The sequence below is a fragment of the Aplidium turbinatum genome, chromosome 2, assembly GCF_918807975.1.
Source record: "Aplidium turbinatum chromosome 2, kaAplTurb1.1, whole genome shotgun sequence".
Taxonomy (NCBI): domain Eukaryota; kingdom Metazoa; phylum Chordata; class Ascidiacea; order Aplousobranchia; family Polyclinidae; genus Aplidium; species Aplidium turbinatum.
The window spans coordinates 9,400,328-9,425,195 of NC_137473.1; the positions used below are offsets into that span (position 1 = coordinate 9,400,328).

Below are 24,868 nucleotides of genomic sequence, written 5' to 3' on the forward strand. Positions count from 1 at the left end.
TTAGTAGTTTCTGCTATCTGGGCAGTGTCATTACATTTACAGACACTTCTGAATTATGATAAAAGCACAGAATTTAAAAGGCAAATTGCAATGGCTAAGCTAAGCACTGTGAAATATGATTATTTTTGTCTAATTAACTGAGCTGCAAACACTAAAGTTGTTATTTCAATTATATATATGTAATTTTTATGGCACATAACTGCTTATGACATATTTTTTATTCTTTTCATATTTGTGTTATACCGGTCTATGACAAATAGACGGATGACTGATTGATTTATATAAGCTATCTGTATTATTCAGATTGTCCTCACATAGCCTAAGTTTTGTACCTAGAAAGTGTGTTGATTTAATGGTTGCAAAATTTTAGGATAGGCTTTTGGATTCGATAGCCTAAAAAGTTCATAATTTTACCATGTCTTGTGAAGAAATACTGATTGAATATATCAATGGCAGAAAAGACTTTAGCGATATTTCTAACATCTGTAAGAAAATCCCATCTCAATTTGTTCCTACTTTTCTTAACTTTGTTCATGTTAACTGTGGGAAATTGCTTGAGAACAAGAAGCGATGCAATATTTCATCTATGAAAGATGAATTTAAATCAGACAAAGAAAGTGCAAAAAAGAAATGTGAAGAGAAAAGGCAAATGTCTAATGGACCAAGTCATGACAGTTCAAGAAAGATAGATTTGTGTAAACAGCAAACTTGTTTTGTTCAGAAGAACAAAAACCCTGTTGTGAGAAATGGCTATCCATTAAAGAACGACCGTTCAAAAGGGACTGCGGCATTCTTTCAGCATGAAGACAGAATGACCAGATCATTTAAAGCAAAACCATTTAAATCACAAGTTTCTAAGCATGTTAAAAAGGAAACTGTATTTCTTGGGTATGACATATCCAGTTCAGAAGATTTTCCAACTTTAACAAACAACCAGCCAGCTGTTTCATCACAAACAGCGACACCAAAAAATAAAAAAAATATTCGTCGTATCAAACCAACACTTGTGGCCGTCGATACAACTTCTGATAAAACAACTTTTGATGACGTACAAAATAAAGTGAAAAGTAGATTTGCTCTTCCGTCAAACTCAAGTGACGACAAAAATCTAGAACATGAATCATTGTTTAAAAATCGTTTTTCTAGCTCTGAAAAGCTGTCCAAGTTTTCTTCAGATCTAACACAAGTAAGTTTTTATCTTATACTCTGATAAAGATTAGCTTACTTTTGTGAACATAATTTAGGCTTACAAGGCAGTTTTGCTAACTGCTTTCTTGTACCTAATACCTATGTCTCAGGGTGAGGTTATTCAAATAGCATGTCTTTCAATTCTTGCTTGGAGTTGAACTCCTAAGCTAATGTACCCATCATGTTTTTATTTGATAAGGTATCATATACATTGTTTCTCAGAAATGGTTAGTGTTTAATAGGTTAGTCTTATTGTATGCTTACTTATTTTCAAAGTCAATTTATTTATCGATATTCCTGTTTGGTATTTCTTGAAAGTTGATAATATGTGCTTGTGTATTTAACTTGCTTTTTTTTCTGAATTAGCAAGGAAGAGGATTATTGTTTAAATTCATGTTATTTTCCATTTTTTGTTTACGTTTTTTAAATTGATGAAGATACTGTAAGGTTTATCAGATGTTAAGTGCAGTTAGTAAAGTGATCAGTTCCATGGTGCATGTTGTTCACATGTTGAAATCTTATAAATTCTATTTGAATAGGACAACTGTGATAAACTGGATGAAGTAAATCTGAACAATTCTGTTGGTAAGAAAAATGCTATTTCAACAGTATGCACAAAGACTCTAAACAGGTAAAATAGCATTTGCTAGAAAAAGTAGTTTCTTGTTTGCAATTGAAGGTACAGTACAATGGTACTGGTGGTATAAAACTGGTAAATTACATTCTGATTGTTTTTAAACCTATTGAACAGTCTTATTTACAATTCATAACTAACCAGTTTCATTTAAAGTTAAACTAGATTTCATCAAACAAAGTCTTAAAGGAGTGTTTCCAATCAAGTGCAGTATGATAAGATTTGGATAATGCTTGAAATTATGTTTTCATTATATAGATTAAACTAATCATATTTTTAGCCCATCAACTTATTCTGATTCCACTGACAGCTTAATCGAGACCAAGCTATGATAACAAACTTTGCATTAACAGATATGTCACGGTGTTGGAGATGTGCTGTGGTGTGGTTAGATTGTTGTGCAAATGCCAGCATTCGTTGAATGCAAAATAGCAGTATTAAATTAATTGCCTTACAAGTTGCAAGTTCTCTGATTCTGACTGAGTAGGTCTGCACCTCTTCTGTGTTTCATACAAGTCTATTTTCAATGCTCCAGTTTATTTTGCAAGATATAAGGTTTTCTTGTATGTTTGACATTTCTTCATGTCTTTTGATATGGTAGCGTTTTATCACATCCTTTAGTAAGTCTTCAAATGTTGACAGGTTAGCTGAAGTCTATTCCTACTGCATTTCAACATACATAGTGCCAAGCTGCATTGCAGAGTTGCATCTGTTAATAATGCTCCTTCTTCTGGAAGAAGAAACCTCTAATGAACCACATGAAAGTGAGCTTATTTCTTTATGGATTAGAAACGCCTTGCATTTGTGTCAACACATATTTTGCAAAAATAGAAGTAAATCAAAAAATAAAAATAAAAGCCATGTCACTGCACAATTCAAAAACAAAAACTGCTCATTAAACCACAATATATACAATACATTGGTTGTTATTAGCCACGGTGATTGTTATTAGCGATTATCAGTGATTATTGAAGTTTTTGTCCCGGAAGTCACCAAGTAAAGATTCAGTTGTGCTTCAGAGTAAAACACTATTGCCTTTTTTGTTGGAATTAAATATATTTAGAGTATAATATAACTTTGATATGAACCACTTATCTGAAAGTGTGTTTCAGACAAAGACGTTTTGAATGCAACTTTGAATTCTGCTAAAAAAGGCAGAATATTTGCTGCAATATCGTTGCGACTCTTATGTTCCAAAAGTTTTTTGACAGTTTTTACTGAAGAAACACTGACTTTGCTTTGTTCCCACATCAGTGAAGATGAAGAGGTACTTGTATTTAATAGCTATTGTAACATTGAATTGCCAACGTTTGTATATAGTTAACTGTCACAATCAAGGTGCAACTGCCTCGCGATGGCTTGCTTTGTATCTTCAACGAATGTGCTATTTTCATTATGGAATTCTGGTGCGTTGTGTTATTATCGGTTATGACCTGAAGTAACCTCTGATTGAGAAATTTGTATTATGTAACGTATTTCTTGAATCATCTGTAAGCATGCAAATCTAGAAGGTTCTGTTGTTTTCCATGATTTCTGAGCGTCGTTTGTCATGACGTCATAAGGTTGTTTATCAGTAAATGTCCGATTGCGAAATCGTTATTATGTAAGAATCTTCTTGCGAACGTGACCTTCTAGAGACTTCTGTTGTTTACCTTTTAAATGCTACGTGACCGAACGATGGTTCTTTATGATGTAACCTTCTCGAAGTTACTGGACTGAACAGCCAACTATAAATAGTGGTGTAGTTTGTGTAATGTTTATTCTGAGATTCTGAGATTATTATTATGGGAGTTGTATTATGATGAGTTGGTGATGAGAGTTCATTATTGTAGTAGTAGCAGTTGTTAATAGACGCAAAGATTATTGTTGATCGAGAGTGGAAGTATTGAATACGAGTACTGTAAAGCAAAGTTGATGCTAATATAATTTCTGATTGAAATTAGAATCGTATGAGAAGCTGTGAGTGGATCACGTTAAACTCGATCAATAGTCGCAAGCATTGGAATCTATTGCTGTTTACTATTACTTTGATTAATTGTTGGAAGTGGTGAACCATTCGTTGGAGTCCTTCAAGCGTTTTTATATATCATTTCACCAGTAGAACTATCCGTGAATTTAATTGACTGCTTTTCGGTTTGACCCATTAAACTACGTCATTGAATCTTTCCAAGTCTTTTTCCTGGTAAGAGATAGAAAGAAATCGTGACATTAACAAAGTCTAACATATTATATATATCATATATCTTAACTTTAATTTGATTTCTATATTATACTATTAAATGCTTATACAGATAAATTTACATTAGAAATCATTTGTAATCTGGGGTTTATTTTCAACTGTAGGCAGACATAAACGTATTTTTATGAAGCTTGTAATTTGTTTCTAATCAACCACTAAAATTTGAATGCAAGAGTTTGATCTTTCAAATTAAAGATAGATACAAAACAATTGCTGTGTAATTTGCTTTGAATTGTGAATGTAAAGTACCGATTGGCTTTTATCATTATTATCCATGTTTAGCTTGAAATTCAGCTACTCAGGCAAGAACTCCTTAATGAGATAAATTCCCGTACAGTTAGAAACAGCCACAACAGTTCCAATAACAATGTAAGTAATTTTGGGTTTTGATTTAAAACAGAATTTTTTCTTTAGCGAAATGTATATCAACTAGCTATGAGTCAATGAGATTTGAAGAAATTGCATAATGTATTGAGTAAAATGGATAACTTCAATGGAACCGTATGTGTTTTTTGTATTTTTTATCACAAGCTTTCATGTAGAAGTTAGTTATTGCAGAAAATCTGTTTTGGATTTATTATAGTGGTAACACGACTTTTATGCGTTTCTCCAAAATATTGAAAATTATATATATAACATACAGTAGAATAAAAACAGAGAGAGACTGTTCACCAGGCATTTTATAATAAAAGTAATTTGCGTTCTTCTGGTGACTATTTACTAGGTTACCTCCTGATGTTAAAGATGATAACTAGCTTTTGTATTTCCGACGTTTCGTCAGTCAGCACGACTGACTTTATCAAGGTGGCTAAAACAGGTTAACACAACCTGTTCAGCAACGATGGCACAACACAAAAACGTACTGATAAAATGAATAAAGTAAGCAGCAAGAATCAGAATTAAAACACGCAACAAGATACCTAGAGGTTAAACTGAATGCAGTGAATGCCTAAAACCAGTAGGCTGCTTTCCAACAGCGTAAATTTATCTAAGGTAAACAGCGTAAAACAGCGTAAAAAAGCTAGTTATCATCTTTAACATCAGGAGGTAACCTAGTAAATAGTCACCAGAAGAACGCAAATTACTTTTATTATACAGTAGAATGTTGCGATTGAGTTAGATCAGATTTAAGTTTTGGTCATAAACTTCAACGTTTTCTTGCTATCAGAATTATTCAAAAATGGAAATATTTAACCTACTCCTTCAGTAGTTCAATAATGGAGTGAGGTCTTTTTAATCTAAACTTCCTGCAGAAATAAGTCCAAGTTTTCTTGTAAATATTCTTAAACTCATGCAATTGGGGAATAGGAGATGTGACTAATGGTAAAATCCTACTCAGGAAAAACAGTTGGAGTCATTTTTGATAAAACTAATTGTATCTTGTTAAAAAAGAACATGTCTTTTTGATCTTAACCATAATATTAAAACCAAAACCATGATGAAAACCTTTAAATGGCACAATGATCTACTTGAACATCAGCTTAGGCCTGCCGAAAGTGCGGTACACTTCAAACCAGAATTGGACGACCGGAGTAACTTCAGCACTGACCGGGATTTCCATAGCTTCCGCAAGCAACGGGATATGTTTTACACTTTGCTACGTCAATGGAAGAACCGGAAGAGTGGTGAGTTTAGTGAAACTGGTGTCGTTTTTTTTGCTTGAGTCACAAGGACCAAGTGTATTATTATGTTGGATAGCCTAGATAGATACATTTTTACTTAGTGATGTGAAGACAGCATACAAAAAAACACGTTTAGCACCCGTGGCAGTGGTATTATTAATTGATAAGTTCCTGTGATAATGTAATTTACGATTTTAAGTTTCCATTAGCATTATTTTTTGCCAAGTAATTTTACGTTTGCCTAGTTTGAATGATTGATTTTTATGTATCCACGTATTTTAGCAAGCTTATTGTGCTTTGATTCACCTTACAACTAACTGTGGCAGGTGATCTTTCGACCGAGTTTATTGGAAAAATCAAGTGGCTTTTGAAAGAAGTTAAATCGCAGTCAACGTATGATGCTTTTTTGAGGTAATAATAATGTTAAATTGTTGAATATAATGAATAATACCTAGGGTCTTTTAGCGACTAAACTTTGTCGTGTGTTGAATTGTAAACTGTTTTTTTAGTTGTCGTATCCAGGCTTATGCCCGATAGTTGAAGATTTAGATTAAGTGAACGTCGAAAGGAAGCCAATCTTCGTGACCACCTTCAGGCATTAAAGTGTCTTGCTAAAAACGTAGCCACATGCTCTTGAGCGGTGTCGAACATGCGACCTTTCGAACCCCGAGTCAGGGCTCTCACCACTCGGCTTAAGTGACGTATTTGAAATACTCGACATTAACCTTAGAACTTTGAAGTCGATATTTGAAAAACTGATAAACGTGTTTAAAATAGTATTTTTGATCATGCTGCAATATTTTCTGTGTTCTTTATACTAGCTGTGTTAAAATATTTTGTAAACATAGGTTAGTGTTGGACTCATTTTCGGAGGTAGTTTCATTTTTGTTTATAATCGTTTCAGATTGTTTGTCGATCATTTACTATGCATTGGTACTCCGCTGGCCAGTGGTGTTTACAATCATACCTCTAACTTTCCTCTGGCAACCCTGCTGAACGGAGATTCAGAAAAATTTCGTCGATTAGAAAACAGGGTGACCAAGCCGAATCCTTCTCAAGCCGCAAGTCCCAGTGGTTGGCTGCACAGAGAATTTCAATTTTTTAAAGGTAAATACTGCAAGTCTCTGTCACTTGCACACATAGTACGAGTGGTATAATGTAATAGTGTAATACCGTAACGAACACATGCAAATAAAATGGGGAGCTACTCTGAGCTACTACTTTATGGTAGAATGGCAAGGCAAGGTGCTCTCTGTATTTTTAAATTAGTTTTTTCGCACCTTGCCTTTCTACCATATCATGTGATCTGTTTAACGCCTTTTGATGCAGTTACCTTTGATTCTCGTGGAGCCTATCGTTGAGTTTGAGCTAGTCAGAAGTACTGTGCAGTTTTTGTCTTTTCCTGTTTATAGATTTAGTTAACCATTGTATTTTATTGAGATGTAGTTAAGTTGTATGTATATTATTCCTGAAGAGGACATCTTGTGATGTCGAAAACGTTCGATATTTAATTGTTGCGTAGTTTTGTGTTTTTTGTAAATATAATAATCTTCAGTATGTTAAACTTGATAACGTTGCTCGGCTTCTTGTTTTTGTTGAATAAAGTTACTTTTTGGTTACTTTTTCGCAAAATTAAAGTCGCCTTTTTGAATTTTTTAGGTTTGGTCAAAAAAATCGCCCTAATAATTACATTTGAGATGATGTTTTAAGATTATTTTTGTTTTTGTAGATTTTGTTACGATTGCTGATAGCTACAAGCTAAACATCAGACTGTGTGATATGCTGCGCTTTCGTCTGACTGACATTGAAAATGAAACTTCACAGCTATATGCCGCCGCCAGCAATGAAACCGCCGGATCGCCCGGGTAAGCATAAAGATTTCAGCAAATCTTAAATATATATACGGGATGTTTTTTGAGTTTAGTCGTATGTTCGCATAATAATCTAGCTTGTATATTGTAAGTGTCATATCGATCGTGTGTTAGATCTTACTTTGAATGTACAGGATGATCCGATGACCCCTCAGAACGTCAACAGTATATATTTGTAAGATTTAGATAACATTTACATGGTTATAGGCAAATTGTTCGTAAACAGTTGTTCGTAAAACAATTCTTCGTAAACAGTTGTTCGTAAAACAATTGTTCGTAAACAGTTGTTGGTGAAATGAAATCCGTAAAACAATTCTTCGTAAAGCTTTTCTTCGTATGCATCAAATCTCAATTGCATGCACGAATAAATGCTTTGGGAAGAATTGTTTTACAAAGAATTAGTTTTACGAAGAATTAGTTTTACGAAGAATTGCTTACGAAGAAACCGTCGGACACCCATTTACATATAGGAGAGGACAGTGAAGAAAAGCAAGAAAACAATGTCATATGACATTTGAATTGCTTCTAAAAGTTAAATGCTTCAAAAGGTTCATACTTTTCTTGATTGAATAATAAATGCATTTTTCTTAAAGATTAAAAAATGAAACTGGTAAGTAACGTTACCTTTAAATTCGCTTCAGAGACGATCTCTCCGTTACCGAAGCCATCTATAAACTTCGAATATTGGGCAGTTTCTACGCTTTTCTTGTATTCAACCCTTACAGCGAAGCAGGTAAATGCGAATTGTGGTTTCTACTTTAGTCATGTCTTTGTGGATAAAACTCGTATTGTACTATACATACGAACAAAATACATACCTTCGATTTTAGTAACTCTTACAGCATAACTTTTTCCGCTCCTAAAACGACTACTAAACTAAAACGCTACTAAATCTACTCAGCACATATGTCCTATAATTTATGAAGCTGATAGATACTACAGTATTTCTGTAAATTGCTGTTAAAAATCTCTGTTGCTTTAACATTTTGTGCAAATCACTGTAGCTGAGCGTATCGATAGTCAACGGTGGTGTTTTCTGCAACAGAGAAACGAGACGAGTTATCGCATATGGAGAATGTGGTTGCCGAATTTATAACCAAATCACTGCGGAGTGCTATGGGGGGTGGATATCTTTTGCTTACTGTGCCATGGGTGGTGCAGTTCATGCAATTTTCGACCTCGTCTTGTGTTTTCACGACGCAATTCCAGACAATTTTAGGACTTCTTTGCAGTCTTAGCAGGTATGGTGTGTTTGCGGGTGAAAGTAGTTGGAGCTTTATCTTTGCAGCGTAAACTTTAAACAAGCCTGTATCCTACAGAAAGTGGTGATGTTATTAACAGTAGTAGGATTTGCAAAACGTATGTTGAAATTCGGAAGTACTGCCAGACACTGTGAACACAGTCGACGAAACAGTAATCCAGTGGTAAAAACAACTCATCGAAGTCAGTTATATAAACGTTTTGAGAGAGCTATTAAGTTCTTGACACACTTTGAATGGGTTTGGCATAAACTGAGCGTTCCGACTAGTGAGAGCGTCTGCACAACAATCGAATGGTCCTAAGTTCGACGCGTATTGAAAACAGGACTTATCTTTGGATGTAACTGGATATTTCATGACATGCGTGAAAGGCATCAATACCATCTTACATACTAATCTTGTAATAATTTTAGGGAAATTTACTCCATCCGGTTGTATTGTCTAGCTTTTAATACCTTCAGAAGAGTTGTTGACAGTATGCCTAACAGTTTGGATAAATTTGAATTTACGGAGACTTGTTTAAGACTGATCGTCATTTTGCAACAATATTGCTTCCATGTTTCAGAACTTGGCGCTGTGGCCTGCCAGGAAAGTGTCCCACCATGCTCAGCTTGTTTCTCAACGCGGTCATCGGGACGTTGTTCGAACAGGATTTTGTAGACGATGACGTCTTTTATCGGCACGTCAATGCAACATCGGACACTGTGAACGGAGTGAGTGCTTCTTGGCAGACATTGCATTGTTTAAAATTATTGCAATTTTGCTTGTTTTAATGACATGTTCAACCCTATTATATTCAGGGCCGGATTTAGCTGATGGGGGGCCCGGGGCACTTTTAGATCGGGGGGCCCCCTGCAAAAATTTTTTCAAGCCTACGGCGCGAAAAACCACCTCTGCAGTCTACAATAGCATCAATCCAGTACTGCACAGCATTTTGCAGAAACTTCAAAGGCTGAAAGGAAGAAAAAATAACACAAAATCATATTTTTTCCACGTAGGGGGGCCTTCAAAAGTCGGGGGGCCCGGGGCACCTGCCCCCCCCCCCCGAAATCCGGGCCTGATTACATTACAAGATGTAACATGACTTTGTGTTTGTATTCCATCTGGTTGTATTGAGTAAATGAAAGTATGTGAAAACGAGAAACTGCTTGATTGTATGTGTGGCATTGTTTTCAGCGTTACACAAAGTCTTTTGCGGAATAACAACGTTTTAACGATATAATTTGACGTTGTTTTTATTCTTAACCTTGTTTTTTGAGCGTTCCCCGAAGAAACATTGATCGTTGAAGCAATCGTGAGAGTTTTATTTCAAATGTAACATTTTATTGGTATTTCCATTCTTGCAGCCGTCTGCAGATACTATAGACGCGTGCAGTGAACGAATATTAACAAGGAAACTCATATACGAGATGCATTGGCGTCTTAGTGATATACAATCAGTGCTGCAGTACAAATCAAGTTCTTTGTCTAAACGCCAACTTCCGAAGAAAATTACACCCTCTACACAGAAGCTTCCAGATTCAGCAGTAAGTCTTATTTTCAATGGTTCTCTCACCTCGCCGAGACCTTCTTGTGACGGTCGCTTGCTCACAATGTTTTAAGAACTTGCATACTCCATGCTTGAGCCCCGTTAGCTCAGTGGTTAAGCGCCCGACTCAAGATCACGCCGCGCTGGTTCGGCTCTTGGGGTGTGCGCTTCAGCAGCGCATTTCTGGACTGCTCTCCATTCAGCTGCACCTGGTCGATGGAATAATTCTTTGGCAACAACACTTCAACAGTCGGAAAAACTTCACTCTGTCAACCTCGGTATTCGGCCCTGTGTCAAGAGCCTCTACAAGTATGCGAAACTACCAGGAATAATAATCTATCAAAGGCTTTGTCATTCCGACGATAAAGATTCAAAACCAACCAACAGACTCCTGGATATGCTTGTTATTGATGTACGGGCACAGTCGGTTTTGCCAGGCGCGCCAACATAGGGCCACTGATTCTAAAAGCGTGTGAAAAATTGCAAAACCGTCAGACTATCCAAATCCAACTCTATTTGCCCGCATTATTTTTTGAATAATTTGACGTGTTTTTAGTCGTTCTGGACATGTTTAGAATAAAATAGAAAATTACATGTGTTAATAAAAAGCTCGTTGATAATCTGTTCGTCTCATTTTCAATCGGTGACCAGATGTTTGTCTCCGGCAACAAGGGTTTGTGTGATTAAACCCGACTATTTGATGTACCACGGAGAGTGCAGGACTGGGGTGTACTACTGTACTTTTGTGCAAACAATCATGGTTTATGAAATATCTTCTTTTGACTTCATTTGCGTCTCTTCTAGAATTTGCAAGCAAAGTTGGAATCCAACTTCTTCCGCAACCAGCCTCCATCTCTTCAACGAACTGTCGCTTTCGTGTCTGAGCGCTGCCATTCAAATTGTATCAAGCACTTATGCTCCACTGTTCTTCCAACCTACTGCGCTGAAAACAAAGTCAAATTGAGGTATCGCTTGCATCCAAATACGTCATTCAAAATTCAAATACATCTTTGCTTCAAGCAGCATTTGTGGCATTACATTGCGGACCCGAAACTCCGCTTTTCTGCCCACACCAGAAGAGTAAATTCTCAATTGGACTATATTTACGCCTCATTCAAGCTTGCTTTTGCAAACAACAAGTCTAAATTTTCTTAAAAACTAACTCCACTAGTCTTATACCGCCTGCTAAAAGTACAAACATGTGAAACCACACTAGGAACGTTATCCCTTCAGTGTGGCGGTTTTGCAGAAAGCGACTGTAGTTTCGTATCCTTTAACATTTTTAACCATCACAGTCAAAGACAACATATACTAAACATAGCAAAGGTCTGCAAAAAGGTAGAAGCGAAAAATCGCGAATGTTAGACGTTTTTGAAACCGAACTAAGAAAATAAATGTAAAATTTGTCACGGTTGCAACACCAACACTAAGCCCTGTTGACGTCTTCCAACTAGCTATGACTTTGTACTGGTATATTTTAAGGGCTTTCATGAAAGAAGCTAGTGCAAATTCAGAATCGAAAGACTCCGCCACCAGGTAACGATGGAAAATGTAAAGTTTTTATCGATATTTTGAACTAACCTACATACTCAGCATTACGCTTTACTTTCCAAGGATATCAGAAAGCTTGTGTTTTATTCCTTTCACGCGATGCAAATTTCCTCTCTTCAACAATTTTATGTTTTCTTTGAATGTACATCTTTGCATTGAGCTAAACAGTGAATGTATTTTTCAGGAAAGCTGTTGAGCAGCTATACCCCGATGCCCAAGCCCACATAGGTCTTGCCGCCACCAGTTTTATCGAGAGTAACATCCTGCAGTGTATGAGCGCGCTTGTATCCTCTACTATGAACGAATCGGTAACGTTTGTTAAATGTAAAATTTCAATTGGCTTGGTTGCATTGCTTGCCTACCTACACATACAGGGGCTTATGTCAATTTGTGTAACCTTTTCGGTTTTTACCCCAGTCCCAAAAGTGAATTTTACCACCACTAGTTAATTTAGGATGAAAGTATGTGCATTGATTTATTATCCTTTTTGCAATACATCGCTTTGGTGTAATGCAAGGTTGCATAAATCTAGCTCTGGTGGATAACCACTGTTTCAGCCGGTCAAGCCAGATGTAGGACTTCAGTTTTGAAGAAGTAAGTTTGATTGAGTTGAAAAACTCGAAGCAGTCCATGAGCTGTGGTTGTAAGGCTAATCTTTATTGAGTAAAGTCTTTGATTTGATTCATGTTTTCTCTGCCAATACATTGTTGCGCCGTGTTGATTGATAACGATGCCCATTTGTTTACATTCAAAGAAATGATACCTTTACTTCAATAAAGATATATCAGTAAGTGAAACTTTTATGACCAATTTGATGTAAGCGACATTGCCAGCTAAAATTACTGTATACTGTGAGGAAATTTGAACTTGAAGTGTTTTGTTTTCCAGATTGTGAAAGTTGCATGTGAGGTGGCGCAGCGATCGTCGCTGAAGACTATCCGTACCTGGCTGAATGACCGTTTGTTTGAACATTTGCTTTCTAAGTTCAAATTGACCCTTAAAACTTCCACTGTAAGTGCATAACTGTCTTGATAATGATTCAGTATTTTTTAATGTTGTTGGTGGTTTCTTCAGGTGTAGATTGTTTTTTCTGGCAAGGGTGCAGTGGTGTGTCAAAAGCGTTCAAATGTGTCTTTTGTTGCTTTTTAGAACAGTGTTCTTCGATCCAGTTACTTTGTTGTTGATCATTTGTTTAGTTTAGCAAACATCTCAGCTTTCCAAGCGTTCTAAATCTGCAGAATGAAATTTCGGTTTCAAGATTCGAAAAATCCTCATCGAAAAATCTTGTATATTGAACACATCTCAATCCAATTTTAGACTACCTCTCGACTAAAATACTTGGTGGCTGCAAGACAGTGCATCAATGCAAAGTTTTAAGAACTGTCTTATAAATTCCGAGCTAAACGCATGAAACTGCTATTACAACAATCCCTTACCTCGATTAACAAACGTCTCATCTCTGACAGGAAAAGAATTCTGACGAAAGTGAATGTCCCTTTAACGTCTCATCTCTCCTCAATACTCTCAATGAATATGTCATCGAAAATAATGAATCCAACTCAGGTAAACAGCACTTAGTGTTGATTACTTGCACATTTGTGGACTGTAACATGGAAGGTTGGACCACAAACAAACCCTTCGTCTTGACGTACCTTTGATACTGGTTTCATCTATTTGGTGTGACTGAAAATGTTCTTAAAGTGTACGGTAGTTGAACTCTTACCGTTTTTATTTGTGGTTTCATTTGTGATAGAGCTATGAACCGAGTTTTAAGGAGTAGCGTCAGGAACCGCCCTTTTTCTCAACTTTACAATGTAAGTTTGACAAATGTGTTGCTTTGTGTCTGCTTAGTTCATTCGCTGCGTGCAGATGACAATCGGCAGCTTTCCTGAATTTGTTTCAATTAAATGGCTACATTGTCTATACGTTTCTCATGTACATTTAACAAGAGCATTTGCACTTTATTTCAGATGATCTTGCTGCAATTGTGTCCAAACAACTAGCCAGTGTTTGTGATATTCTTTTCCCTTTCAACTCCAAAGATACTGCCATTAAATTCATACCTAGCCATGTATCCCCAGTTCTATCCTTTCTTGTATCCGAACTGTTAGTGCAGTCGTATCCCGCTGCCGTGAATAACCCAAGCCAAGGTATACTGCGATTGCAATTAGATGAAGAAAAAAAGACAGCTTTGAAAAAAATACTCCCAAGCCATCAGTGACCTTGATATTATATTGCTCACGAGTTTGTTTTTTTTAACTAAACAGTTTGCAAAGCAAGATACGTCATTAAATGACGTCGTTTGGTATTGGCGTAACTGTTTTGTATGCTGCTGGTAGGGGTGTTCAGTTTCGATTTTCGATTCGATTAAGGTGATATTCGAAATTCGTTTTTCGTATCGGAAATATTCGAAATTATAGCCGCCCTTTCGGCTGAACGCGGTTGAAAGTAACGCGAGTGGCGCAAAATCTGTCTTGTCGCATTTTGCAAGCGAAAAAAGACTTCGACGCATGCGCATCATCGATCACGTGACTATCACACGCTCTCGCGGGTCCAACGGCCAGTCCCGCACCAGGGATGCAAGGTTGGCATTTTTAATGCCAACTTTCTCTCAAGAATGAAGATAGCTAGGTTGTGCAATAGCAGAAAGTGTAGGCTGAGCTTTGTCGCAGTTTTATCCATTTTTTACCGAATCCATAGGTGCCTAAGCCGTGGGGGCAGGGCCGTAGCCAGACTGCAGAGCAAGGGGGGGGCCAAAAAAATTTAAATGGGCAAAATCATTATAATTGTAGCTGTTGCTCGAGAATGTTGAGATTTTGTCAAGGGGGGGTGAGGCTCCCGGCTGGCTACGGGCCTGCGTGGGGGCCAGGCCCCCACGCATATTTCTGTGTGGGGACAACTTTTTATGCTGTATTGATACATAAAACAATAGATGAACTAGCGATCGGCAGCAGGAAAACACTTTTTGAATGCAAACCGCAACAGCTTCGCGATAAATAATCACTAGAACGAGTTGCGATGCGACAATCCAACACCAGACAACAAAATCTGTCCTTTTTACATTGATTTAATGTCTGCAGACCTTGAATCAATGCAAAAATGACTGATTTTGCTGCCTGGGACATAGCAAAAATCTACCATTTTGCGTCGATTCAATGTCATCAGATGTTGAATGCACCCAAAAACAATATAATTTGTTACGTAGACGGAGCGTGCATTTAGCTTTATGCGCTTGCAAACATACTCGATGTCGCTTTCGAGTCGAAACCTCTGCACTCTGCAGTGAAATGTCGCGGCAGTGAAAATGAACTTGAAGTGTTTGGGATCCCAGCGACCTCGGGTCCAGCGGAGCGATCGTTTTCAAAAGCTGGCCGAACCGTCACGAAGCTGAGATCCCGACTGACAGGTGACCATGTCGATTAGCTTTTCATAAACACCAACATGAGCCTGGAGCTGTAGACGTTATTTTGTGTTCTTTTTTCGCAAATTTTCATGACTTTTTTTTAGCGTTCTCTAGCGAATTTTCATGTCTTTTCTTTCAATAAAATCACATTTTGCAGTGTGGTGAATAGTTGTGATATTCGGAAATCGAAAATAAATTGAATTTCGAATATTCAAATAATCGAAATTGAACACCCCTAGCTGCTGGACTGTGTTTTTTTGCATTGTGTGCCCTGTTTCAAGAAAATATATGACAAGCGTACTATACAATTTCAAGTTGGCACTGCCACTTTAGTTTAAGCTACTCTGTTTGGTTATACCTTAATACTTCCAATTACTTTCACAAAGCACTGCCCAATGCCCATACATAAGCCTGCATGACTGCAATATGTTGTTTTTACCTTGGTTAACCCTATGCTTTATTGGTAATGATTTGAGCTATTCTTGTAAAACCTGCTTTTTTTAACTTTTGCAAATGTATATCTTAAGCTTGTACTTTGTTTCAAGATAAATATGTTTTGGTGCAAAAATCTCGCTTTTGCTTTTGATTGTCGTACTCAAGAACAGTGTTGTTCTTGTATTGTTTTAAAAATACATTTCAAAATGAAAAGTTGACGGGGTAATCCACTGAAAGAAAGAATGGGAAGTTTTTTGTGGAATAATACCAATGGCCATTTGCAACGAGTGACTGATGACAACCCTCCAGTGCTGGCAAATAAGGGTTCTGTCCTGGGAGGAAAATTGGGATAGCAAGGAAGAGATGTCTAGGTTCTAGATTAGGTGAGAGAAAACATCAGTGCAAGGAAACTGGGTGAAATCAACCCAAGCAACCGGAAAGCATGGAAAAGGTGGCTGCAAAAACTGCGAACCTAGGGCAAACCCGGCTCAATTACTGAAGACCCAGATAACAAATCAGTCGTTTTATACATTGATTCAACGTCTGCACACGTTGAATCAATGTATAAAACGACTGATTTGCTGCCTGGGGATTAGTCGTCAGACGGATGATGATGAATATTGATTAAGTAACCATAGCTTTGTGATTTGTATTGAAGGGGGGCAAACAGTGATTAAAATAAAAAAAAATTACTTGAGGTAAAGGATTATTTAAAATACAGTACAAAGGTGGACCGAGTTTTTACACTTGGGCTTGGCCCTCGGATATAACGTCCTGAGAGACATAATTTGGCGACGAGTTTAAAATTTGAATTTATGTGAAACGTCAACACACACATTTTGTTTGAGTAGCGCAATAGAAAGATACAGACATAATGTGCAGTAGCCTGTGAGATAAATGTATAATCGACATCCTCTGTACACACGGTCTGTCATACTTTGAAGGCTGGTCTGCATGAACACTTTCAAGACTTTCGATGATACCAACAAAATAGCATCGCACAGCGCAAATGTCACAGAAAAAATGTGTTTTCACATGTGGTACGCAAATTGCAAACGGATTCAGTTTAACAAATTGGTCACAATGCTTCACTTAGGCTACACAGATGTAATAACGAGTAGCCTAATATAAAAATGCTGAACACTCATGAAAAGCAGTAGGCTACCGTAATCCTCATAATAGGCTTAAAAATCAGGTGGTTACTTTGAATCTCAACTTTTGATTTAAACTTTCAAAAATCATGTTTACATGAACAGAATAAGGTATTAAACCTAAGGGAACGTTCAAATATTACGTAACGCCTTCGAGGGGGAGGGGGGGGGGGTTATGCAAAGCGTTACGTTAGCGTCACATCGGGGGGGAGGGGGTTCAAGCAAAACGTTACGTAACGCTTTCGAGCACGGAGTGGTAGTTTTTTGTGCTGAATTCGTAGTGAAAAAGCGTTACATGGGGGAGGGGAGGATTGAAAAAAAGCGTTACGTTGGCGTTACATGGGGAAAGGGGGTCAAAAATTCGGAAAAAAAGCGTTACGTAATATTTGAACGTTCCCTACTGTGACCTAATGAGCTATGGCTGCATAGGCTAGGCTACGATGGGGTTATCATGGTACACAACAACCGGTGCTAGTTTAGGCTACGCTCTGTTGAAAGGTTTATCATTTATTTGTATTTTATATTCAGTGATTATTTGGTTATTAAAATATAGTCTATCTCAAGCATTGATAAAAAATTTCATACACACAGGTAATAGAATTAAAAGTTTTGTCAGCAATATTTTTCGTCCCTGGGCTAATATTAAAACTAAACCAACCAACATTTTTTTGAAAACTTGTCGCAATAATATAAACTGGAGCAAACCACTGCATGCGGCAAGATACCCTGGCAGAAAATTTGGTTTTGAAATAGCAAGGAATAGCCATCAGCAAGCGAGAAAACTATCTAGTTCAAACAAATAGATAGAAATGAGTGTCAAACTAAAGTCTGAATCCAGCAGAGCTCTACTGTAGGCTACAGTACAAATGCGGAGGGAAACTAAATCAATAAACTAACTTTGTTTACACATGGTAGCCTACACTCACTAGGCTATTTATAAATAATTGTAAACGCAGTAGCAAAATGTGTAGTCTGTTAGCCAAGGATAATTAGCTTTTCAATGTCTGCTTTATATTTGATATGCAATCTTAAAAATGTCGATTTTTGGTAAACCGGCGTGTAAAATTGGCTAGCAGTGCCATGTTCGTTTGATTGCAATGTTCTTTTGTTGGATTTAGTTTTTTTAGCTTCAACCTGTAACCAAGGGGTTGCAATAGGAGTTTCTGCTGAAGCGTTTGCACTTTTTCTATTTTCAACTTCGACCGGAAAGTAATCCCAAGCAAATTTCATGTCTTTGGTATCAGGAACGCCTCTCGCGACCAAACCTTTTTCTTTGCTTGGCATTTTTACAGGCTTTCTTGAAGGATCATGTCTTCTAATCATGGCTGAATTTTAATCACTTCACATTCTTCTACCAATTTACCTCACTTCTCTGCAGCACTTTAGCATTAACAATGCTTCTAGCTCTAACACACTGGAAACTGATGTAAAATTGCTTGCTGGCAAGTTAATTATTAACTACGATATAGCTTACTCGCAGTGCCAATCAGAAAGCGAATTTAAAGTTTTGCATTGGGGAGTCGTTACTATATTATAATGACATTAAATGACGGTGGTAAATAAATTACTTTAAAAACAAATGCTAACAACTTCGATCAATAACAAGTAAAAGTTACAAAATCTTATGAACGCAATGGATTGCATGGCTGCATTGCGAGCAGGCAAAGCAAAGATATAACGAGCTGAGTACTGTTGTAAGTAATGAATACGCTACTGTAGTGATAAAAAGACACCATACAATGATATTTTAAGGCCACATCATGCGTGAGATATCATAATATCAACATAGACACAAGGTATAAAAACAAAGGAGAGAGTGCTGCTGACAACTGGTTGACTTTGATGGCTCAGGACGAAGAAATATAAGCTTCTTTAAAGCAAAACAGACACTTTTAACACAGGCCATCGAGTTTAGGAGTGTAAAGCAGTTAACACTGTTTCTTTATATAAACGACGAGTCAACAAAGTTCTTTTTTGTGTTGACGTATTTACGTTATTACGTTTGACGTATTTAGTTAACGCCTTTAGAATTAAATTGTTCAAATAAATGTAAAATAGATTTGCTGACTGGGGACTTGTCATGTAATCTTGAAGAAAACACTCTGTTTATGCTCCATTTATGCCACACGTCAGCACTTGCTTTATTCGTATAAGAAGCAATGTGAAAGTAAAGCTTTGCCAACTAAAATAGCCAGGGTTTAGATCTACAACATTATCAACATTTAGAAGTTACAGCTTTCTTTTGAATCTCAAGTGCCAATTAACAGCATGTGTTCCGCAGTAGCCTAAATGAAAACGTGTTTGAAACCAGGTACCTCGAAGAGGTCCCTTTCATTATAAAAACGTTTTTGTGAATAAACGCTGCATGAGCTATCATGAAAAATTTCACTCTGTGGTTCACAAACCATGGCTAACTGGAGATGCGGCCTAATTTGTGACATTTTTAATACCGCAACTGCGACTGTGTGAATTTTTTTTTTTTTGGTGATTCGTAATAATATAAGAGCTTAAATAGAAGCAGAAATACGACAAAAAGTTGAAAAACGTTCAATCAGACTGTTAGCAAGCAGGTAAGTAAAAACACAAAACAGCGTAAAAACTCAAAATATAAGTCAAATTTGTCAACATTTTCTATAAATAGGAAATATGCAAGAGCCAGCGCCAAGTACTTGAAGACTAGTATTTCATAAAGGCAGAAAAAAGTTTTAAGAACGTATCGGCCCTTTTGAGACACTTACACTTGCTATTAATGTTCAGGCAGCCAATCCCACAACGCTATGAATAGGTGGCATATTATGCTAGCAGGAGATACATCATACCAACTCTACGCCAACGAGAAACACCACCTTCTTCTCGCTTATAAGGCAGTAATTCGGGCAACATCTGCTGAAACCAGAGCACTGTCTCAGTGTTGGAATCTATCAGGTCCACATGTCCTGTAGGTCGGAAAATTTCACAATCGCCGTAACAAAAGAAAAGGTCATACAATATAAATGATAGAATGCTATGAGAATTGGGATTATGTTACATTGAATGTAAGCCGAGCAAGACTGGCTAAGATAACATGGAGATTAAAGCACGACAGAAGTAACAATAAATACACTTTTAATGTAAACTAGAAGTTTAAACATGCATACACTCTTCTTGATTGCCTTGTAAAAACTAAGATGATCATGGACCGAGGCAAACGCATAGCCTTAAAACATAAATATAACTTTGGAAACACTTGCGCCAGATGTTTACAATATCTACACTAAGTTTGTCCGTACAAAAACTCGATAAAATATCTAAATAAAAAAATTGAAGAAAAATGAAACATATAACGAAGCTATGAAACTATTCAATCGTGTTTTTTTATTTGCGCCCATTGCGATAACATACAGTAACCTACACTGCAATCACAGATGCGATACAACAGACGACAGGAAGCAGCGAAGTGACATATAGTCTTCGAGTCAGCTGCTCCCCTTATTTTGGCTTGCCATTAAGTGTCTTTGCCGAGACACAGCCGTGTGCTCTGGAGCGGTGTCGAACCCACGTCCTTTCGAACGTCGCGCAGACGTTCTCACCACTCGGCTACGCAGCCGACAAAGCTATTCCAAGGTATAGGACAGTTAGTTACAAAGATATTAAGCACTTAAGTTTCTTAGGTGAAATAAAATACGAAGACATGACGTCTAATCTTTTTACAAAGTTTAAAAATGCAGTTTTTCTGTTTTTCATAAGATATTATACACTCTACAATACATATGGGTATATGAAACCACCGCTAAAACCACATATGGATCTATGAAAGAAATCAATACACTTGATCACATCACACAAGAGCACCGATAACTGTGAAATAAATCTCTAAGATGCTGATCAACAATTCAACCGTGTCTTATGCAACGAGAGGACTTGTTCTTCTTAATTTTAGCAACAAATTTTTATGACCATAAAAAGAACAAAACCCAATAGTTCAAAACCAAATTTCTAGTAAACTTCTAGCTCAGAAAGCGTTTCAAAAGCTAACTTGTGTTCTTTAAAGCTAAAACTTGATGTCACAAATAAGCAACTAATTGGGAAGTCAGCTTGAAAAAGGGATTTGTTGCCCTTTGAAAACTGATCATCCATATGAATCACAACATCTGAAACTTGATTGTGTAAATCTATAAAATTTGCGAAACAGAATGCATCCATCAAATCTCGTATTTTCTTGCAAACGTTTCAGGTAAACATGAACTCATCTATATATTGCACAATATCATAACAAAGCTATTTCAATTATAAAATAACCTTTCAATCACAAGCTTCAATCAATTTCTCAATATCTTTTCGAAACTCCTCGTGCATTTCTAAAAACTTGTATGACTGTCTTGGCAAGGAAGGCTTTGGATCTGAGGCAACAACATTGTGTTTTACACTTCTTGTGTTTACTGAAAGTAATTGCTTCTGCACTGCTTCAGGGTTGCCATACTTCTTCCGACCTACTCTCGGACTGAGTTTTTTCATGACACTAGACTTTTGCTTGTTTGACGAGACTTTAACTGTTTTTACTGAAAGTGATTGGATATTTGGAAAGTTGTTTGCAGGGTTATGAAATTCAATGGAAGATCTTGAACGTGGTAAAGATGAAGATTTACCACAAATATCATCTTCTGCAACAACTGCATGGAATTTTAAAGAACTGTTGTCGTCAGCATTGAATGCTTCTTCAGTTGTACAGACATCATTTAATGAAGAAGATTTGGCAATTGATAAAGGATGCAGGCAGTCGTGGAGATTTGATTCTGACATCACAATACCTAATGAAGGAAGGTGGCTGTTTTGTGTAGAACTCTCGTCTGCAGTTGTTGCACATCTTTGTGTACCCTTTTCCGCCTTTAAAGCTTCTACATCCTTTTCCAAACCATCCACTAAAATCTTCAAATATCTGTGAGACAAAAAATGGTTTAATTTTTTGAAACTTTAAATTTCACTACAAAGAGAACAAGACATTGTGTGTTTTGATCACTTTATGTGTATGTGTGTCTATCCGCCCCGATAGCTCATTGGTTACACGCCCGGCTCAAGATCACGCGGCGCAAGTTCGACTCTCAGGGTGTGCGCTTGAGCAACGCATTTCAGGACTTCTCTCCATTCAGTGGCACCTAGAAAATGGAATAATTTCCCGGCAACAACACTTCAACAATCGGAAAACTTCACTCTGCCAATTTCGGTAACCGGTCCTGCGTCAAGAACCTCTACAAGTATGCGAAACTACCAGGAATAACCAATCAAAGCTTTGTCAGTCCGAGGATAATAATTCAAAACTAACCAACCAACCATGTGTAGCCTTGGCTCATTGTATTGTCAATGTTTAATTTTAAAGTCCCAAGTCTTGAGCACTGTTCAGATTCAGCAAATGATGTTAAATCAGTAAAAACAGTTCAAAAATACAACTAAAACTATGTGAAAACAGTAATTTTGGGTTAAAATGAATCTACTGCACTGGGTTGGTCAATGATGCAATATCATAAAAAATTTAAAACATGAGAACACAGTAGATATAAAAAATTATTAGTTAATCAGCATCATTATTGACATAAGACTATTGAAGCGTCAGCCTTCCAAATGATCAGTGATTGTGGTTTTCTAACTTTATCTAAACAAACCATTGTATATACCATTGTAAAGCAGCTACCAACAGTGTGTTAGTAACAATACTTAAACCTAAAAAATGAAGCATTAAACATGATAACCCGACTTGTGTCAACAGTTTTAAAGCACACAAAACACTGAAAAACAAATCGAAATGATTGCAGATACAAAGATAAACTCTCTGCAACCAAGGATTCTATGTAATCAACTGGTGCGATTAGAACAAAAATATTTCTATGTTGTGCATACTAGACAACGGTTGCGATTCACAAGATAAACACCTGTAACTACTGGTAGACAAAGCTTTAACCCATGTGGTGCAACTGTTGTCATCATCAGCTGTAAGTTTGTAAATTCTAGTCGCTTCTCCAGTGAACTGAATCGAAAATGTGTATGGAGAATCACCACCTTCACTGAGCTGCACAAAGCAATTCTCCAGCACGATCACTCCGATTGGTTCTTTGTCAAGCCTAAAAATCCAAACATATCTATCTAGGTAATTAATTTATCACCCTTTTTTAGCATTGGTGTTTCAAAATGCTCAATTAGTTTGATTAAAAACTTAACCTCACACAAAAAAATTTGCACCTAAAAAACTTGATCTTGCGTTTTTGAGTGAAAAAATCTAGTTTGAATCAACTTTTTATGACTCGGTCCAAATACTGCAAACATGAATGACGCGATCTGCATGCTCTCATGTGCTACAGAGTAATGACATATGTTATTTGGAGATTTAATTTTGCTATGCTAATATTAAAGCTATATCTTTAAACAGTGCAACCTCAACAACAGACACAAGAAATACCCAAGTCTCACATCATCCAAGTACGGTGAATGGTGAAATACAATTAGTGTCATTCCAGTTTGCAGCATATGTGACAAACCGCATTATAATGTCATGGACTAATCCTGTTAATAAGACTACAGTCCACAAATTTCTATAGAATAAAGTAATAAAATATTTAAATGACAAACTATTTTGTGGAAAAGCTTAACTAAATAACACTGACATATAACAAAATAGTTTGTCGGCAGCAATGGCGAGTGGTTAGCGCGTTGGGCTCACAGTCGAAAGCCTGCATGTTCGACTCCAGCCACCCGCACTTGCTGTTGTTTCTCTGGGCAAGAAACTTTACGATAATTGCCTCTACCCAGTGATCGATTTCAAGTAATGGGTAGTACCAAATTTAAGTCATAAGTAAAGTAGACAACCGGAAACAGACATTGCCGTCGGCTGCAGCGTGGGTCAGGTGTACATCGGAAGGCGCACACCGATGCATAACGCTCAAGTCCGCTTTCCCGCAATGCAGGATAAAGATAAACAAACAAACAATATCAATAGGCTATTGCACTTACTTTCTCTCATAATAAAAGAATAAATTTCCCCTAAGGATACACCATCTTTTTTGGTAACTTGTGTTTAGCTCTCCTTTCTTCCACAAGTAACCTTCCATGTCAACAGGGTCAGAACATGACGCAAAATATGTAAGATGTTTATCATTTATTTTCATAGTGATTAATCACTCTATAACTACACTATGAAACCAAGTAAACAACACCCACGATTCCTGAAATAGACATTAACGTAATGATAAAAGGAAAGCAGCCACCAACATATTGTGTTTATATCAAGTATCGTAACTAAAAAAAGAATATTTTGAAATAATCAATACTTGTAATATTTCACTTAATTTGAGAAGTATGGCAACCAAATATACAAATTTTGTTTTTAAATGGACATTTTGCATTACTTGATGTCTTAAATGTAAGAGATTTTGTGAAATAGGTAGGCAATTAATTTTCTTAACTTAGATAATGTACGGTAGTCTAGTGTTGGGCGATATTGAAAAAATCAAAACGATACGATATTTGAAAAAATACTCGATATTTCGATACTTTTCGATATTTTTGTACTAATTAAGAAAAGGGTTTCTCAGTCTTCGAAATTAGTGTCGGCAATTGCCGACGCAGATACATGAATGGCGCATTAGCGTCGGCAATAAAAATGCCGAGGCCACAAGAGCGCTTGTAAGGTTAGGGTTAGTCATTCCTCCTAGTCGTTATGCCACAGCCATAGATTTGCTCCTTAGTCAACACCCTGATGGAGCTCTGCGAAAGAGGCGTGTGGATGGGTATCAATGCACGAAAGCGGCAAAACGTGGACGCTTCATTGCGAACGGCGAAGACAGTGTAGATTTACAGCCAAGCGATGAGCCTCTTGATGTGTGCGATTCCAGTGATAACACGACAACCTCATCCTCCGATACAGCATCTGATGATTCTGATTCTGACATCTAGTTCTTCATCAAACAGACTTTGTGTTGCTCGCAGTATCCCAACTATGCCGAAATTATGTTAGTGCATA

The 24,868-nt window shown here is 37.0% G+C and overlaps 2 protein-coding genes across 2 annotated transcripts; one reads left to right on the forward strand and one right to left on the reverse strand.

Annotated features, from left to right (window-relative positions):
- Positions 1-415: 415 nt before the first annotated feature.
- On the forward strand, positions 416-15,930 carry LOC145788306 (codanin-1-like). Its single transcript, XM_082600087.1, has 19 exons — positions 416-1,186; positions 1,728-1,819; positions 2,465-2,586; positions 2,935-3,089; positions 4,344-4,430; positions 5,542-5,686; positions 6,010-6,094; positions 6,588-6,790; positions 7,413-7,548; positions 8,196-8,287; positions 8,600-8,795; positions 9,379-9,526; positions 10,160-10,339; positions 11,146-11,306; positions 11,824-11,877; positions 12,077-12,200; positions 12,781-12,903; positions 13,359-13,455; positions 13,863-15,930. The coding sequence occupies exons 1-19, from the start codon at positions 416-418 to the stop codon at positions 14,111-14,113; spliced, it is 3,222 nt and encodes a 1,073-aa protein (XP_082456213.1). The 3' UTR covers positions 14,114-15,930.
- Positions 15,931-18,386: 2,456 nt separating this feature from the next.
- Positions 18,387-24,038, reverse strand: LOC145764956 (uncharacterized). The gene is made up of 3 exons (XM_082576674.1): positions 23,860-24,038; positions 22,785-22,973; positions 18,387-21,796 (listed from the first exon to the last, which is right to left on the reverse strand). The coding sequence occupies exons 1-3, from the start codon at positions 24,012-24,014 to the stop codon at positions 21,163-21,165; spliced, it is 978 nt and encodes a 325-aa protein (XP_082432800.1). The 5' UTR covers positions 24,015-24,038; the 3' UTR covers positions 18,387-21,162.
- Between the last annotated feature and the right edge of the window lie 830 nt (positions 24,039-24,868).

Bases quoted from the DNA above. Each gene is read 5' to 3' on its own strand.
- LOC145788306 (XM_082600087.1), top strand. From the start codon at position 416: ATGTCTTGTGAAGAAATACTGATTGAATATATCAATGGCAGAAAAGAC. The intron at 1,820-2,464 runs GTAAAATAGCAT...AAATGTTGACAG, and splicing joins TGCACAAAGACTCTAAACAG to GTTAGCTGAAGTCTATTCCT. The intron at 13,456-13,862 runs GTAAACAGCACT...ACTTTATTTCAG, and splicing joins AAATAATGAATCCAACTCAG to ATGATCTTGCTGCAATTGTG.
- LOC145764956 (XM_082576674.1), bottom strand. From the start codon at position 24,014: ATGAAAATAAATGATAAACATCTTACATATTTTGCGTCATGTTCTGAC. The intron at 22,974-23,859 runs GTAAGTGCAATA...TTGGATTTTTAG, and splicing joins TTCTTTTATTATGAGAGAAA to GCTTGACAAAGAACCAATCG. The intron at 21,797-22,784 runs GTGTTTATCTTG...TTTGTCTCACAG, and splicing joins TTGTCTACCAGTAGTTACAG to ATATTTGAAGATTTTAGTGG.